At 38.1% G+C, this 19,989-nt stretch overlaps 1 protein-coding gene across 1 annotated transcript in view; it reads right to left on the bottom strand.

The window, feature by feature from the left end:
• Nucleotides 1-1,445: 1,445 nt before the first annotated feature.
• Nucleotides 1,446-19,989, bottom strand: part of IL13RA1 (interleukin 13 receptor subunit alpha 1) — a 61,569-nt gene continuing 43,025 nt past the window's right edge. The window contains exons 10-11 of the mRNA XM_066357344.1: nucleotides 17,919-18,003; nucleotides 1,446-4,071 (exon numbers count right to left, since the gene is read on the bottom strand). Coding sequence (XP_066213441.1) covers nucleotides 3,979-4,071; nucleotides 17,919-18,003 — 178 coding nt within the window. The 3' untranslated portion in view covers nucleotides 1,446-3,978. The remainder of the gene's footprint in view (nucleotides 4,072-17,918; nucleotides 18,004-19,989) is intronic.

Genomic DNA, 19,989 nt, shown 5'->3' with positions numbered 1-19,989 from the left:
TAAATTAAAAGCACGGCCATTAGGAAAGAAGCCAAAGAGTCTTCAGGAAGAAATCATCTTGGGGATTGATAGCAAAAATAGCTAGTATATCCAAACGTCACTAAAACTCCTCCCTTCAAGTAAAAGCATGCCAAAATATAGCCACAGTAATCACAAAAAAAAGTTTTTGCTTGATCTAGTAATTAGGGTTTAAAAAAAAAAAAGAGACTCTGGAAATCAATGTGCTTAAACCATTCTGACTCCTCTCCCCACCGAGTGAGATAGGGTGGCTGTGTATGTAGTTACAGGAATTTGTTTTCCACAGATCTCATACAGAAATACAGCCCCAAGGGTCTTCAGTGAAATGTTTTCTGTCATAATAGTCAGTGTGTTGATATTAAGAATTACAAGGTTTCTTGTGAAAAACAAAACTATATTTATCTGGAGGCAAATGATCCAGAATCTTCTTGGATCATTCTAGATAGTTAACAGAACTAACCTGACTAAGATCAGTACCCCCTACACACATCCTTAGGTTTGGATCCTGTGAAGATTCAGAGTAACAAATGTGGTCTGGCTCAGGACCCACTCCTAAAGCTTAACACAAATGTGGGGAAAAAACCCTCTGTGACATTCAAACCACTTTGGTTTGGTTATAGAAAATCTGAAACCACATCACCATCCATCTCTTAAGAGAACAGCTGTTGAGAACTGATTTTCTTAGCCTCAAATCTAATCTGCTGATGTGATTAATTTGTAACTAGGGGATCCCCCTTCATGTATACCATGACAGCTTTCTTAAGTATACTGTACCCTATTTTAAGCTTAATATTGAAAGGACCAGTTTTCTGTTTTCCTTAAGTATCATAACTACAATTTATCAAACACTTATGTCCCTTTAATTACTGTTTGCAAAGGCTGTATTAATATTAAACTAAGTGCATGGCCTTATCAGAAAACATAATCATACTGAGAACACCAGGGAAGCTTATGATAAATGGTTATAAGATAAAATAGCTATCTTGAAATTTTTCACTTTCATTCCTTTTTTTTTCTTCTTCTTTTCCAAGTGAGAGGAGGGGAGATAGACTCCCACATGCACCCCGACCAGGATCCACCTGGCAACCCCTGTCTGGGGCCATGTTCGTAACAGCTTTTTTTAGCATCTGAGGCAGAGGCTCCAGGGAGCCATCTCAGTACCTGGGGACGATTCACTTGAACCAATCGAGCCATGGCTGCAGGAAGGGAAGAGAGAGAGGAACAGAGAAAGGGGGGGTACAGAAGTAGATGGTTGCTTCTTCTGTGTGCCCTGACCAGGAATTGAACCCGGAATGTCCACACACCAGGCCAATGCTCTATCACTGAGCCAACTGGCCGGGGCATCACTTTCATTCTTTTAACTCCAATTTTTTTCTGCCACCCACTCTTCATAATACTTTCCCCTCCAAAAATACCAAAATAAACCATTTGGGAGACATATAAAAAGACAATATTTATTTTATTCAAGCTTTCTTATAAGAAGTTAAACACAATGATCCCTAGTTGAAGGCATTACCAAAAATATTAACATTGGTTCACATATCCCTTTAGCGCCCACATGAAGAAAACACTTATCTGAATGAAAGGGTAAGTATGAACATTCTTACAGTAGGGTTACTTAGGTATGCAGAGAAAAACAATCTATATAGGTTAGACATAAAATAGTACAGGCACCTACTAGTTTCCTACAGGTGATGAAGATCCTATTGATGTACAGGGTGGGGCAAAAGTAGGTTTACAGTTGTGAGTACAAAAAACAGAGTTTATTCTTGTATTATTATTTATTCATTATTATGTTACTGTCCATACGAACTGTAAACCTGCATTTTCCCCACCTTGTATTAAAGTCTCCAAGAGCTTGCAATTCCTGGGGATCACTTTTCAACAATTATAAAACAGACATAGCTAGCTAGCTATTCCCATGACCCACTGCCCCCTTTTCCCTCAACTATTTTCCTGCTAAAAGAGCAGGATGGAAACAAATACAATTGCTCCACTCCCAGGATGCATGACTGTCAGCATCAGTAGTTCCTTGAGTAATAAGAATATCAAAACAACACCCCACACACACACTTCCCTTTAAATAAGGCAACAGGAAAAATGTCTTTGGGTGAGGCATCTCGGTGTTTTGCTTCCCAGAGAATTATAAAAGACCTGGCTAGGAAGTAATCTCATTCCTACAAAGAAAAACTAAGTATTTCTTTTAGAGAACAGCAGAACAGAGTGGGACATCCATGCTTGCCTCCCAGCCTCAATCTGACCTCAAAAATTAAAGCGCGGGGAGGTAACACCTTGGCACCTACCCTCGTTCTGAGTCCCAATTTTCTTAGAAATTGGGACCTACCCTCTGCAGTGTGACAGGCTGCCACTTTTCCCCAAATCTATGAAGAGCAGAGACCTCTGATCTCCCTTCCCCTAACAGCAGGAATTACAAGTAGCACCATCAGATTAATACAAATGGGTGTGTTTGGAGAACTGGTGATATAAATTTCTCAAGTTCTTACCAGTAATCTGAGTCTATGTATGTAAGGATTGAAGTGGTTGGGGGGCAATGCCATCTTCATACTCCTTTAAATTTGGAAGAAGGAGGAGTAGAGGGAATATATATGTTACGGGGATGTGTGAGAATGGAACCCTAACATACACAAACATAATGCATACAAACGCTGGAGCCTTGGATGTGGGCTATCTATATAAGACAGGAAACCTACTATTTGTGACAGTAAGAGAAAAGAGAAAAACAAAACTATTATTTTTATCAAGCAAACAGCAAAGTTCTAAGTGAAGATAACATCTCTTTACTGTTTAGAAAATATGCAGAGAAATAGTAAATGCTGAAGACCAAGACTGTCGAATAAACACAGATTCACACAAAAGTGACAGAATAGGCAAGAACTCGTCATTGTTTCTCAGTCTCCTCACACTCTTCCTGACATACAAATCACTCCTTGCTCCTCTAGGTGCTCTGAGCGGATTTACATTCTCACATCTATGGAAAGGTGAAAGACTACAAGGGAAAGTGCAAAAGGGGAGATCGGGTATGGGGATCAGGGAATGGAAAGGTCTGAAAGAGGACTGGTGGCTAAAAAGAAAGTGGTAAGAACTGAGGAGTCCCAACCAGACGGCCATTCCTTTGAGAGAGGTACTGCACACCTGAGGGCCTGGCCCAATCTGGACACATTGGAAATACTTGATTGAAGTAGCACAGGTGAAGAAAGAGTAAATAATACATCACTAGAGAACACAGTGGTTCAAACTCTACTATCCAATAAGTCATTCTGTCTCTGCTTCCCTAGAAAAGCCTTCAATGGCTTTGAAAGGTTTTGGTAAAAGAAGTGGCCACTGCTTTTTCTGTAGTTGTCATCATCATGGCCAACACTGATGCCTGGACCTTTCAAAGTAGAGGAAAATGCTGTGGACGGGGTGTTGATTCCGGACTCTTCTATTTTAAGCCAAAAACATTACTAAAAAGAATCCCAAACAACAGAGAACAGATTTTTTTTGTTTCAATTTTGTTTGCTAGACGTTCTCTGTGACTCAAGTTTGGCATTAGCATTTGCACCGAAACACGAGCTCCCCCCACAAGTAAAATTTGTTGCTACTGTTTGACACAAAGAATTCAAAGCAGGCACAGACCCCTCAGGAAGTTGTCAGAACTCTTGGTAAGACTAACTCGACTGTCATCATCACTTTTTGCTTTGCCCCCTAGCTTGAAACCTTCACAAAAGGATGCCTGCTTTTATAATTCAATGAGAATAACTCCACTTTCTTCTCCAAAGGGCCTGTTATTTTTAGTTTTTTGGTGCATAGCTCAACATAAAAACCTGTGGCTCTTACGAGCTTCCTGTTTTTAAATGGTCCAGTAGTTGCGATTTATGTTTAACAAGTTCCCAGATAGTGAATGGAGAATGCGATGAATCGTCACAAGGTCACATTGAAGGTTAAAATAAATTATTCCCGTCACTGGGAGGTTTTCTTCAGGTTTTCTATCAGCACTATAGAGTCAGTTTCTTCTCTGGTTTGCTTCTCATAGATGTCGTACTTCTTCCAGTGCTGGAAGAAAGGAAACAAAACAAACACCGATGACTTTCTAAATAACGTCTTTCCCTGAGTACTCACAGGCAATGCTTATTTCTAGCTTTGTGTGCAAGGAACCATGAGTGTGTGTTTCCTGTTACGTTTTCTTTTGACCTAAGAATCTTCATCTATTTAAAAATTAATGAAACAAAACAGTCAGGAGTGAATCTTAAAGAGAGAAAAGGCATGGGATTGTTATGTGACACTGAATGGGTATCTTTAAAAATAAACACACTTGGACATCTCTAAAGTTAAAAACAAAGTCTGTTAAAGAAGAATAAAAGGCTGACATACTTTTCTTACTTTAACTGTTTTTACCTTCATTTCTTACCAATCAAATTTGACCACTGCTCCAGGGATATAGTGAGTTCAAAAAGTCAACTAGCATCTTAGTAAATGGCAGTGTTAAATATCCCAAAAATCTTAGTGCAGTTAAAACTTTCGAAAGACACTATATTAACAGCTTCATGTAACACCATTTGCTAGAACAGGGGATTATTATGCATAAATTAAGCTCACCCTGAACTCAATTTAAGCCAATATCCTGGGGTCCTTGCTGTCTTTACTTTTAAGTCAAGAGAAAGGGTATAACCTGAGCTCAGTCCCCTCATCTGTAAAAGAAAGTTGTTAGACTAAACCAAGGGTCAGCAAACTTATGGTCTAAGGGCCAAAGTAGTAGACCATCTGTTTTTGTTAATAAAGTTTTATTGTAACACAGCCACACCCACTGGTTGCTGTATTGTCTATGGCTGCTTTCTTGATACAACAGCAGTGTTGAATTGCTGTGACAGAGACCAATGGCTTGCTAAATCAAAAATATCTTTTGTTGGCTCTTTTTATCTTCAGGTTTTACATTCACAGATTCAACCAACCCCAGACCAAAAACAGTATTTTCAATTCAAGGTTGGTAATCTGCACATGTGGTGGGCAACCTGTATGCAACTATGTTATCTTAGTTAAGGGTCTTGAGCATCCTGGATTTTGGTATCTGCAGGGGTCCCTGGAATCAACCTCCACAGATACAGACAACTCTCCTTTACAGAAACAGTTTGCCAAACCCTGCCTAAATTATTTCTAAGTTCCTTTTCTGATTTTATGTTCTACTGTTCTATAAGCCTAGGAAAGGAAACAGAAAGAAGAAAAATAGAAACAAGAGCAACAATGGTTATTCAGCTGCCTCAGGTTGAGCAAGTGGGGTTGGACTAAGCAAATAAAAACCATTCAGTTTTAGAAAGCCTATGGGGAAATGAGTTGGAAAACACTGCTGGAAACATCCAAATTAGTCTAAATCAGTGATTATCAACTTCCGGTCCATGGACTGGTGCTGGTATGCCAGAAATTTCATGCCAGTCCACAAAAAAGTTAACCACCCTGATGTTGTATGGAGATTATAGAGTATAATAACCACTGGGTTGAAAACCACTAGTCTAAATAAGTTATATAACGCTGATACTCCTAGTGGAGTGGCTAAAATAAGAAATACTGACAAGCCTGACCTGTGGTGGCACAGTGGATAAAGCGTCAACCTGGAATGCTGAGGTTGCTGGTTCAAAACCCCAGGGTTGCCTGGTCAAGGCACATATAGGAAGCAACTACTATGAGTTGATGCTTCCTGCTTCTCTCTCTCTCTCTCTCTCTCTCTCTCTCTCTCCTCTTTCTAAAAAACAAATCAATCAATAAAAAAAAAAAATAATGACAGTTCCAAGTGACAAGAATCTGCGGTAACTGAATCTTTCATATATTGTTTGTGGAAACATAAAATAGTATAGCCACTGAAAATAGTCTGACAGTTTCTTCTAAAGTAAAACATATGCTTACGGCATGACCTAGAAATCCCAATCCCATGTGTTTACCCAAGAGAAATATATATGTCCACACAAAGACCTCTACATGAACTTTTATAGGAGCTTTACTCATAAAAGCCAAAAACTGAAGACAACCCAAATGTCCTTGAATAAATGAATGATTAAATAAACTATGTATGGTACAACCATATTATGGAATACTGCTAGTAATAAAAACAAATGAACTTTAGCCCTGGCCGGTTGGCTCAGTGGTAGAGTGTCGGCCTGGTGTGCAGAAGTCCTGGGTTCGATTCCCAGCCAGGGCACACAGGAGAAGCGCCCATCTGCTTCTCCACCCCTCCCCCTCTCCTTCCTCTCTGTTTCTCTCTTCCCCTCCCACAGCCAGGGCTCCATTGGAGCAGGGTTGGCCCGGGCGCTGAGGATGGCTCTGTGGCCTCTGCCTCAGGCACTGGAATGGCTCTGGTTGCAGCAGAGCGAAGCCCCAGGTGGGCAGAGCATTGCCCCCTGGTGGGCATGCTGGGTAGATCCCGGTTGGACGCATGCGGGAGTCTGTCTGACTGCCTCCCTGTTTCCAACTTCAGAAAAGTACAAAAAATAAAAATTAAAAACAAATGAACTATTGATACACACAACAACATGGATGTCTCTTACGTGCATTATGCTAAGAAAGAAGGCAAACTCAAAAACTATGTGCTGCATGATTCCATTTATATGACATTCTGGAAAAGGCAAAACTTTACGAACAGAAAACAGATCAGTGATTTCAAGGGTGTAGGGTGAGGGAATAAGGGTTGATTGCAAAGGGGCAAAAGGGAACTTTTGGAGGAGTGATGGATATGTTCTACATCTTGATAAGAGAGGTAGCTATAAAATTGCATTCATTTCCTAAGATTCTTACAATGTTTTTTAAAGTAAATTTTATTGTATGGAAAAAGCAAATCAACAAACCTGATTTCAAAAAAATAAGAAATGCACAGATTTCTAATAAAAAAATCTGAAGAAATTATATAACCTCAAAAAAATGGCTTATTCAATAAATGGCACTAAGACAACTGGCTAAGTATTTGAAAAATAAAGTTAAACCTTACTTCACAGCCTACATAGATAAATTGCCTATGGATTCATGACTGAAATCTAAAAAACAAAAATCAAATAAGTACTAGAAAAATATATTGGGCAACACTTATATAAATGAGGTAGATAGAATTTTCTACACATAAAAAAAAATAAGATTTCTAAGCACTTAGGGTGTGTCGCTCTGGGACAGCTGGAGATTATATCTAGAACAAATTGGGAACAAATTTTATTGGAAAATAAAATTAAGCAGACATTATATTCTTTTGACCACATGATGCTACGAAGAACATCCATAGATTGAGTTTTAATGCCGTTATTATTCATGCTGTTTTAGAATAATAAAAATTTTAATAAAGATAACTCTATATTGAGAAAAAAAAAAGGATTTGACTTCATATGAGATAAAAAAATATTTGTACATCACTAATGACAAAAGCAAACACAGATGACAAGCCAAAGAATTAATATCTGATATATAAAAAGAGCTTTACAATCCCTCAAGGACAAGATAAATACTGCAGGGAAAAATGGACAAGGAACAAGAATTGCACAGAAGAATCAATGCAGGCCAATGAACATATAAAAAATATAAAAGTTGATATGTAAATTAAAACAAAATGCCCTTTCCTCACATATCAAGTTGGCAAAGATTTTTTAAGTTAGATACATTCAGGCAAAAGCATGGAAAAACAGCCATTCAGACATACCACTGGTAAACTGATAGGTATATAAATTGGTACAATTAAGTTGTGATCCATGCTTCTTTAAAATGTTTAAGTGTGTGTATTCTAGTGTCTCCGTTTCTTTACTATGAAGAAATGAGACCCTATATATGCAACCAGTGTTTGACAGCATATATTATCTATTTTTATACTTTAGTAAAATAGATCTACCTCATCTTTTTAAATCTCTACATAATATCTCATTGCATGAATGCACAATAACATATTTAACCAGTATCCTGAACAGATATTTAACCTGTATTTCCTTTCTGGATGACAATTTGTCAATACCAAAGTGTTTAAAATGCACATACTGTCCTTTGATCCAGCAATCTTACTTGTAACAATTTATCCCAAGAAAGTAATAAAATATATCTGCTAGTATTAACTGTGAAATGATGCCTAGAATAATGAAATTTAGAATTCATCTTAATGCCCAATAATAGAGACTTTGTTAAGTACATTATGATATACTCACACAATATAATACTATTTAACCACTGAAAAGTATATTATAGAGCCAGGGTTAGTAAAGTTGGTTTTTTTTGTAAATAGCCAGATAACAAATATTTTCAGCTTTGAGGACCATATAGTCTCTGTCCCAATAACGCCAACTCTGCTAATGTAGCTTGAACTCAGTCATAAATAATATATAAATGAACAGGCATAACTGTGTTCCAACAAAAGTTCTTTATTTTTTTATTAATAGAGAACAAGATTTTATTCCATGAGATGTTTTTCAGGTTTCAGCTTTATCTATCTATCTATTTATTTGTTTATTTTGGGTGGGGAGAGGGGGAGAGAGAGAAACAGTGATTTGTTGTTTCATTTATTTATGCATTCACTGGTTGATTTGGTTGACTCTTGTATGTGTGACCTGGTTGATTCTTGACTGGGGATTGAACCTGCAACCTTGGTGCATCAGGACAATGCTCCAACCAAATACCTAGCTAGAGCCCAACAAAACTTTATTTATAGACATTGAGATTTCAATTCTATATAATTTTCATGTGCCATGATGTAGTATTCTTCTTTAGATATTTTTTCAAATATTTAAAAGTATAAACACCATTTCTAGCTTGCAGGCTGTACACAAACAAGTGGCAGGATTTGGCCTATGGTGCATTGTTTAGAGAGAAATCCTTGAACAAAGGTGGTGGTTGGCAGCATGGTTTTTGGAGTCCCCAAATGCCACCATAAAAACTGCAAGTAGGAAAGCAAAACCAAAATCCATGGACACAATCTACAACAAAACCAGATGAAAATCATTCCCTCACAAACCCTGAAATATGAGCTGGGGACAAATTAGAGATCCTTTCAAGAGCAAAATGGTATCAGCTGTGGAAGTGTCTGCAGCGAGAATCAGCAGGGCAGCTGATAGATCTGAGAACTGGGAAATAACTCTCTCAAACCTCAGCAAGCTAATTTATGGACAACTGAGGCCCACAGGGGTTTGCATCTTTAAAGAGTGACTGAGTGCAAGGAGTCCATGGTACAGCCAGGAGCTGCCTGGGCCCAAGAACTCTCAAAGCCACACAAAGCTCCCTTCCAGGGCAAAGTCCCACTCTGAGGAGAAACTGCTGGGAATGGACTCCACATTGGCCAAGCAAGGGATAAGAGAGACAAAACAAAAAATTCAGATAGAAGAGACAGAAAGCAATTAGCTATAATTTTGAACAATTCTCAGAAACAATAAAAGATGGAACTCTATAGTTATAAAATTAGAAAAAAATATATATCCTAAATCAAACTTCCTTCTAAAACTTCAGGAAAATGATTTCATGTAAACATAAGCAACAGAATAATATCCTTACAAAATTAAAACAAGACAGAAAGCTATGTCCACCAAAAATGATGAAAATTAAAATCTAGTATTTAAAATCTAGCTAAAACATATTAAGAAAATGTGATATGGCATGAAAAAATCTATGTGGTATGGAAGGATATAAAAATGCAGAGTAAGAAAAAAATGACATGATAAAATGCAAGAAAAAATAAACAGTAAAAGCAAATCATTTCAGAAATGAAGACTAAGCTAGAAAGAACACAGGAGCAAATAAACACAACAGATAATACCTTAAAAGAAACAGAAGATGAAAAGGAGGATTAGTTTAATCTAAAAGAAATGAACATGATAAAAAAAAATTACTCAAGAGGATGGGCAAATATCAAAGACAGACAAAAAAAGAAGAAGGAAACAGAATAACTAAAGTCTATAAGTGAAGACATTTTTACTGAAATTTTTTTAAAAATCTGAAACTACATACTGAAAAGGCACATCATATCCATTGGACACTTAACCCAGAATGAGCAACAACATCAGGATATATTCTGGTAACATTATTGGCCTTTGAAGAAAACAAATCTTTTGACAATCAGGCAAATAAATAAATAAGCAAACAAATAGATAGATAGATAAATAAATAAAACCCAAGTGTTTTAATACAGAAAGAAAAATATATTGTCAGCAGACTTTAGCAACATTTTATGCCAGAAAATAAAAAAAGAATGACATATTTAAGATACCCAAGGCAAGAATGTGTGAGTCATAGACTTTTTATCCAGCTAAAATGATTTTCTGTTATTGATGCAGCAAAATCCATCAATGTATGAATATTTCAGGAAATTTTGGTCCTCTGAATCCTTCTTGGAAAAAATCAAACAACCAAAATGACTGGAGAGACACATAGACCGGTAGCAAACATCAAATACATACCTAAACAGATAAGGGTAGAAGGGACACAATATAATACATAATGGCCTTATGCAGTGACAATGTAGATACTGAGCAACTTTAAAAATGGGGAAAGAATGGGGGAGAACATATGGAAAAAATGCTCTTTTCAATAATCATTAAAACTCATAATTTGCCGGAAGTTCAGAAATTCCTTTAGTTTCATCTATTTCTTTCCCACCTGTTAAATTTAAATAAAATGAAATATGACTATTTCATTAAAATACATCATATGATTGGTTAAAAGTGCCGAGTGGGGAATCGAGATGCCTGAGTTCAGATCCCAGCTCTGACACTTGCTGGTGAAGTGTGGGTCCTGTCTCCGCCTTGTACTAGCACTACAACCTTGAACAAGTTCCATGTAATCCCCCTCGTGCCTCCCTTTCTTCATCTGTACCACGGAGGTAATACCTACCGCAGATGGGAGAAGAAATTAACGAGTGAAGCACTTTGAAAAGTACCTGGTACACAGTGAAAGTTCAGTAAGTATGACCAATTACTATTATTCTTGTTACTGCTATTATTCCATTTACTAATAAAAGTTATTTCTGTTTTTCTATGTTCATATCACATTAAATACGATTATGTCTGGGTGGTAGGATTGAGTGATGTTTCTCTTTTGATTATCTGTATGGCTAATTTATCTACAATGAATATATATATTGCTTTAAAAGAAAACATTTTAATTTTTAAAACTATATCCTGAACGAATGTTCCTTTCATTGCTTTCTGGGCTGCACAGGAATAAAGCAGTCTGCTTCAGTGAGATGAACACGGCAGCAGGAAAGGTTTCGAAGGACACATTGTTTTTTTCAATTGCCTTCATTTCTGAAAAGGATTACTCTCATTTTCCCTCACCATCAGCATCATGATCTGCCCCCGAGCACTGCTATTATGGCTACGACCATGTAAGATAAAAGGAACAGATGGAAAGGCTCTGACCTGTTCTTCAATTTTGTAAATTATATGTGGGTGTAATTTTAAAATTACTTATAGAAAAAAGTATAGTTCCAGGAAATGATCAGTTCATACTTTAATTCTCACACTGCTGATTTTTTAAACAAGGTAATCAACAACAGAATAATGGCCAGTGATGAAAAACATCATAATGAGAGAAATCAGTGTTGAGGAGGCTAACACAACTTTTAGTTGCAAGTCACGTACAGGCTTTTTAAAATATTTTCAAGAAGTAAACTTCATAGGATAATGGAACATCAATTCTCAATTGAAGAGTACTTTCAAGGTCTTGTTAAGTGGGTTTCATGCACCTAAGCACCACGCAAAACACTGGCCTTTTGTATACAAGTCAACTGATTACACATCCCAGTCTTCTTCAGAGCAACATTCCCAACAGGAAGTTGAACAATATGAATTGTAGGTCCCACGCCTTAAAATTACTGCAATTTCAAAAAAGAACTGTTCAATGTGGTACAGAGAGGACTAATTTGGTACCGTTTGTGATGGATAATAATCCAACTCCTCACTTTAAAAATCGACAATTAGAGAATATAACAAATTAGAGAAACCCTTTGTAAATGTACAAAGGCTTTTGCAATAAATATTAAGTTCTTCAGAGTTTGCTTAAGTATGGCAAAACATTAGTTTAATAAAGTATTTATGAAACGGACTATTGGGCATCTTTTGTAAGAAAAGGTTAGAGAAGAACATATTTTGATCCCATGTAAAAACCACTAAATATATATTATATATTACTCGCTTCACAACTCATCTCCTAAGACCCAGGCCACTGTTGTCAGCTGGGTGTTCTGTAAACATCTCAGACTCAACATATCATGAATTGACGTCATCCTTCTATACAAGCCTACTTCTTTTCACGGAAGCACTGATCACAAGTCATAACTGAGCTAGCTGTGGCTTATTCTTGAAATCTCAGAAATCTCAGTAGTTAAAACCTACGTTAGCTGGCAAAAATATAAGATTTATAATAAAACTGTTGACAATAATCAAGGTAATGTAATAAGACTATCAATGTAAAAAACAAACAAACTCCTTATGTGAACAATTAAAGGAAAGGGTATTTGATAATGCTAAAAAAATCGATAATTAAAGGGAGAGAATTAAACATAGTTCCTGCCTTTGTAGCAGAAACTGAATTTTAGAACAACCAGAGTCCAGCTGATGACTGAAAGCCGTGCTTTACAGAAGAGTGCCAGTTTATCAATGTAGATTAAATGACAGATGACAAAAACCAACATTTCACGACCCCTAGTGTAATTAGTGATTCAAGCAAGGGTATCAAGTGGCATAAAAAGCATTAGCTGAAGAGTTGTCGGGGTGCTAACATGCCACCACACAGATTATCATTCACTGGCAAGGGGCGGGGGATGAGTGTAGATGGCAAGAGGGAACATGCTGGTATCACCTTAAATACAGCTGTCAATCTTAGCCTCACTACTGGTGAGACAACTCAATACTTATCACCTGTCTCCTGACAATTGGGACAGTTGGAAAATGTTAATTTGGACTGAGTATTAGATGATATTAAGAACTGCATAATTCTTAGAGTGTGATCATGCTCTTTTGGCCACACAGGATAGCATTCTTGGTTTTTAAAGAGATATACTGCCTAGCCTGTGGTGGCGCAGTGGCTAAAGCCTCCATCTGGAATGCTGAGGTCGCAAATTTGAAACCGGGGCTTGCCGAGGTATGGTCAAGGCACTTGTAAGAAGCAACTACTGTAAGCTGATGCTTCGCACTCCCCCCAGTTCTTTCTCTCTCTCTCCTCTAAAAATCAATAAATAAAATTTTTAAAAACAAAAGTATAAAGAGATATACTGAAGTGTAAAAAAAATTATCTGAAGTCTACTCCAAGTTAAAAAGCTGCTTTCCCATTAGGAATGCAAAACTGGCACAGTTCTGAAAATATAATTGGTTTTCAAGAAGCAGGGGAAGAAGAGATCTTTTTTCTTTTGTGGATGAAAAGAAAACACAGATGCAAAGGAGACGCAATCCCCTGTGTGCACCCCCTCCCCAATATGGCCAGCAGCCCAATTAGTCACAGAGAAAAGGCAAACAGCAAAGGAACAGGAATAAATACTGTTGTCCAAAATGTTACTACAGTGATGAACAAAACATTGTCAAAACACTAGAAACCTTAAGAAAAACTACACAGCAGTTTTAATTTATTTGTGGCCACACCTAAATGAGTTTCTTTAAAAAACATTATTGATGGTGTAGTGTGGAAGGAAGTATTTAGAAAGGGCATGGATTATTTCTTTGGATTATGAGTTGATAACTTGGGCTATAACAGCTTCCTGATCAGGTTCTGCAGTTTTCTCCCTATGGACTAGTCCTTGAGAAATTTCCCCAATGTCCTCATCTCTCAAGTGAGAGGGTAGGACCAGACTTTAGAGTTCTGAAAGTTTATAATTAAAGAAATATAATTAACCATGTAAGTCTCCACCTTATTAGATGAACTCTAGGGGCTATGTACATTCGATAATTCGATGATTCTAGAAATAAAAGGTTAGTCTTTCTCGCTAGAGTTACAGTTCAATTTGGGAGGAATGCTGCCATTTAGAGAAAGAAGACTGTTTATTCGGTTAAAAAAGAAACATAAAAATATGTTCTATTGCCCTATAGCCAGTCTGGCATTTTTATTATACTTTTAGTTTAAAACACTGATTTTATTTAATGGTCTGTAACCATCACAAACAAAAACATCATATGCTTTTAGTGGTCCATCTTGTCAGTGTGTCTGCTTCACTAAATTACAGCATTATCTGACTCATTGGGGCAACGTGTTATCCTCTAGACAGCAATTGAAAAAGAGCAATTTTCTCATCTCTGAGGAAGATAATTGATCTGATTTAGCTGTCAATGTTACCATCGTTCACACTATCACTGAGGCTTGAAATCTTGAAATTATTTTTTACTCTCTCCCCACTTTTCATCACCCACACAGACTCACCGAGTCTAATGAGTTTCCTTGAACAATGTCTCCTCCATCAATTTCCTCTGCTACTACCCTGGTTCAAGTCCCTATTATCTTTCAGAGGTGGATGACTAGAATATTTTCTGTTCCCTTAATAACTTATACAGGGTTTCTTATTATCATAAAAGTAATACAGGCTCATTATAGGCAATTTGGACATTTCAGAAAGGAAGAGAGAGAATGTTACCAATTATCCACAATCCTTCTGCCTAGAGATGATCATTTTGATCCATTTTCAACCACTCTTTGTTCTATATAGATATTCATTCATTTTTTAAAAATTAGGATAATACACTACCTATTTATAATGTTTCTTACTTTTATATCATGAATATTTTACTATGACACTAAATGCTTTGGAAACCTAACTTTTTAAAAACTAATTTCATTTGCTGAGGTTTCACTGGTTTCTGATTTTTTTATACTTTATTGATTTTAATTTATTGTGTTTATATAGATTCAAGTGTCCCACTGAATACATCCCCCTTGCCCACTTCCCCCCAATGCCCTCCTCCTTTCCCTCCAGAATTTGCTTTTCTGCTCTAATTTTTCATGTTACAAATGCTGCATTGACCATCCTGGTGCCACTGTTGGATTATTTTCTTATAATAGATTCCTAAAAGTGTAATTACAAGATCAAAGATTCTTGTTACAGTTTACAAAGTTGCTCTCCCGCAAGAATATATAGCATTTCACAGATCCCCCAGGGGTGCACAAAAAATTCAAGTTCCCCACCCACTTGTTAACACCAGATATGATCACTGTTTAGAAAGTTATCAGGCTGGAAATCTATATCTCATCGATGCACTCGTTGGCATGTCTTGTGTGTATTCGTGAGTCCAAACATGTCACAGATACTGGGTATTTGTGTCATGGCACTTTGACTGGTCTTCATTCTGCTAACAGGGGTAGTATGTTAGGTCAACACGTGCAATCACAGTGAGAATTGAGAATGGCAGGGCCTGAGATAAACTGGAGAGTGACTGTGTGCTTATGATGCTAAATTGAAAAAATAAATAAATAAACATACCACGCTGGCCAAACAAAACATCTATGGGGCAAATTCAGGACTAGATACACAATTTGCTATCATGTTAGTGTCTCCCCTCTTTAATCCGTTCTCTGCTGACTATTGTCAGAATAACATTCCTAATACCTTCCTACATCTTTTTCTCAAAACTTCCCTATCCCAACTTTCTACTTCTATCATACAGAACTCTTTGAAGGGGCTGAGGTTCTTGAGGACAAGCATTCTGTCTTACAAAAGGCAATGCAGCATGGTGGAAAAAGCGAACTCTGGAATCAGAGACAGTCCTAGGTCAAATCCCACCTAAACACCTACCAGCTGCGTGACCTCAGTATAGTTACTTAACCTTGCGGAAGCTCCATTTCCTCATCTGTAAAAAGGGAGCACAACACCTACACCACAGGGTGGTTATGAATAAGAGCTTGAGACTTGTTTGGAGGTTCTAGCAGGGGAGCGCAACTACTTGTATACCCTTGACCGAAGAACGGTCCTCTCCTCTTGTGGGGAAGGTCGTCCTCTTCCACCGAGTGCGCAGCTTCGGGAGGGACGCACATGGAGCGGTGAGGGAGGAAGGGGACACCCGCCTAGCCAGCCAGATCAGCCGAATCAACCCTGGCGATCAATGGGGTGACAGATGTCACAGCCAGATCGCCCTCACATCCAATTATGAATAAGAGAATATAGGCAGAGCACTTAGTACACTGCCTGACACATAGTAGATTTTCAACAGCTGGTTACAATTGTTGCTAGAGTACTCACACAATTCCCAACCTCCAGGGCCTCTCACAGTAGCTAATGAACTGAAGAAAGGGACGGGGGTCATCCTAAAGCAATTAAGTACAACAGTGATTTTCAAAGTCTTGCCACAGACTATCTTGCCAGGATAGCAATCATCTGTGGGCACCTTTCAAAAATGCAAACTCCTGGGCCTCACCTCAGACCTGCTGAATCAGGATTTCTAGAGCTAGGGCTCAGCATTCTATATTTTTTACAAGCATTCTGTTTTATTGTGACACAACTAAAGTTGAAGAACCACTGTCTGCCATAGTCACCTCAGTTACAGTGCACAATCTCCCCCTCAGGCAGCTGACTTCTGAACCAACCTGGGCCTACCTGCCTAGCTGTGCCCTATCCCCCAGGGTCCGGCAGGGTTACCCTGTCTGTGACCATGACTTGGTGAATCGTCCTCGGCTGCCATGTCAGCCTCCTTACCTTCTTTCCCTAGCCACGTGTAATTGTTACCACTGTGAATCACTCATTATTACAAGAATTTGGGGGGACCAAAGTATTATCAATAGTAATACTAATCACTAACACTAACTAAGCATCTATAACATGCCAGGCACACCAAGAGGTTTTCATGTATTAAATAAATTTAATCCACATAACAATGCTATGAGGCAGGTGGATTTCATTACCTCCCATTTACAAATGTGAAAACCGAGGCACAGAGAGGTTAAGGAAGTGACATAAGATCAAATAGATGGTAAATGACACAGCAGAGATTTGAATCCAGACAATCTGACTCCAGAGCCCAGGCTATCACCTATTATGCTGAGCTACTTCCCTGTAAGTGCCCTATGCCTGTTATTACTAGTTTAAGATACATACAACAATCTTGATATTTATTTCATTTAATGTCTTCATTATTTTATTTGGGTGAACGTATTTATTAGAGAAATGTCAAACTCCTTTGTTCCCATAAGGTCTTGGGATTTCTAGCCACAAATTCTAACATTTGAGAGTTTGCAGCAAACTCTAACAATTGGGGTGGATCTGCTTTACTTCCATGCATTCAGAGGCCAGCTTTCCAGGCAACAGCGTGAACAAAATCTATTTCAATTGTTTACCTATCTCTACATTGCCCCAAATCAAGCTGTAAAAATTATCCAAGAGTCAGAAGCCCCTACTGAGCTAGTTTCATAACAGAGTTTCTCGCCCCACATGTTTGGATTAAATATTTCCCCCACACCAGAGTGAGAATGAAGTCAAGTGATATGAGATAGACAAAGTGTTTGGGGACTTCCAAAATGCTATGCTCAGACTGAGATACAACATTTTCAATCAGTCCTTCATTAATCTTTTAGATAAAATGTAGTTCTAAATAATCAAGTTTGAAATGTGATTCTGACAAATGCTATATAACATGGATGAACCTTGAAAACATTATGCTAAGTGGAAGAAGCCAAGCACAAAAGGGCACACAGTGAAGAGTTTTACTTGCATGAGGTACCTAGAATAGGCAAATTCAGAGAGACAGAGAGTAAAACAGAGGTTACCAGGGGCTAGGGAAAATGGGGAGTTATTGCTTAATGGGCACAGTTTCTGTTTGGGAGGATGGTTTCACAACACTATAAATATACTAAATGCCATTGAACTGTACACTAAAAAATGGTTAAAATGGTAAATGTTATGTAATGTATATTTTACCAAACATAAAATAAATCCAATAGTGCCCCCACCCCCGCAAAAAAAATTTGAATCTCATGGTGTCAGTGCTTACCAGGGTATCATCATTCTGGTCTCCAAACATTTCTTTAAAAATCTTGCCAGGATCAGGAATTGGAGGGAATATAATGATCTTGAGCCTTTAAGAAAACAGACATTTTTTATCAAATCTTTCACCTCATAAGAATGTCACACTTAGCCTGACCAGGTGGTGGCGCAGTGGATAGCGTGTCAACCTGGGACGCTGAAGACCCATGTTCGAAACGCCAAGGTCGCCAACTTAAGTGTGGGCTCACCAGCTTGAGCATGGGGGTTGCTGGCTTCAGCGTAGGATAATAGACATGACTCCCTGGTCACCAGCTTGAGCCCAAGGTCACTGGCTCAGCTTGAGCCCCCAGTCAAGGCACATATGAGAAGCAATCAATGAACAACTCAAGTGCCACAACTACAAGTTGATGCTTCTCATCTCTCTCCCTTCCTGTCTGCCTCTGTCTGTCTCTGTCTCTTGCTTAAAAAAAAAAAAAAAAAAAGAGGAACATCAAATGTGGGTAAAGGGACCTTTAAGATAAGGAGCTTATTTACACCTAAATATTTAAGTTTTCCAGCTTTATTGAGATATACTTGACAAATAAAAATTGTCTATACAAGTGTTATGTAAGATACGATGTTTTGATATATGTATACACTGTGAAATGATCACAATCAAGATAATTAACATATCCATCACCTCACATGGTATGATTGTGTGTATGATATCCTATCATTTAATAATAATAATGCTTCAGTTATCAGGTGGGAGTTTGCTATTTATAATTTTGACAAAAATAATCTTCTGAGAATAGGGTTTATTCCTCTTTTATTTTTTTCTTTTTCTTTTTCTTTTTTTTATTTATTTATTTTTTTTTTTTTTTTGGTGAGAGTGAGGCAGACTCCCACATGTGCCCTGACCGGGATCTACCCAGTAACCCCATCTGTGGCTGGTGCTTGAGTACCAAGCCATTTTTAGCACCTGAGGCTGATGTGCTCAGACCAACTGAGCTATCCTCAGCACCTGGGACCACAATCAAACCAATCGAGCTACTGGCTGCAGGAGGGGAAGAGGGAGTGAAGGGGGAGAGAGAGGGGGGTGAAGCAGATGGTCGCTTCTCTTGTGTACCCTGACTGGGAATCATACCCAGACATCCATACACCGGGCTGATGCTCTATCCACTAGCCACTGGCCAGGACCTGTTTCTTTTTCTTACTTCTCCCTTCTATCTTTATATATATTTTTTATTTAAAAAAACTTTTTCCCATTGATTTGAGAGAGAAAGAGAAAGGAAGAGGGAGGCGGAAGGGAGAGAAACAGAGAGAGAGAGAGAAGCATCAACTCATGGTTCCACTTAGCTGTTTCATTTAGTTGTGCACTCATTGGTTGTTTCTTGTATGTGCCCTGACCAGGGATCGAACCTGTGACATAGGTGTGTTGAGAGGACACTGTATCCACTGAGCCACCCAGCCAGGTCTACTTTTACTATTTATATAGAACCCTTGGGTGGACTACCTCATCTCTTAGGCCTCCACACAGTGGTGTGGCCCAGGGTTCAGCCTTTTGTCCTCTTTATCTCACTCACTTTATGAGCACTTTCTTCCGGTCTTAGGGCTTTACATCCATTTACACACCAAGCACTTCCCAAATTCTATCTACAGCCAAGACTTCTCATAAAGTCCTGAATCATGTATACAACTACTTATTTAACATCTCTATTTGGATATCTCATGGGTGTCTCAATCTTTTCATGTTCAAAACTGAAGTTCTCACTTTTACATTAAAGCTACCTCTCCTTACAGATTTCTCCACCACAGTAAATGGTTCTAGCATTCACTCAGTTTGCTAAAGCTAAAAATCTAAGGGTTATGCTTGAATCCTCAATTTCCCCTACACCTCCACGGAGAAGCAGATGGTCACAGCCATCAGCTAGTGTTATCAACTGTATCTCCAAAATATATCTCCAATCAAAACAGTTCTTACTACCTCCATTGCCAACCACCTAGCCCAGGTTACCTTCATCTTTCCCCTCAAACACTGCACTACTCCTAAACTAATCTGCCTGCTTCCACTCTTGCCCATTCTTCATTCAGCAACT

This window comes from Saccopteryx leptura, chromosome X (genome assembly GCF_036850995.1).
Source record: "Saccopteryx leptura isolate mSacLep1 chromosome X, mSacLep1_pri_phased_curated, whole genome shotgun sequence".
Taxonomy (NCBI): Eukaryota; Metazoa; Chordata; class Mammalia; order Chiroptera; family Emballonuridae; genus Saccopteryx; species Saccopteryx leptura.
The sequence above is the reverse complement of the archived record's forward strand: the minus strand, read 5'-3'. Positions and strand labels throughout refer to the sequence as shown.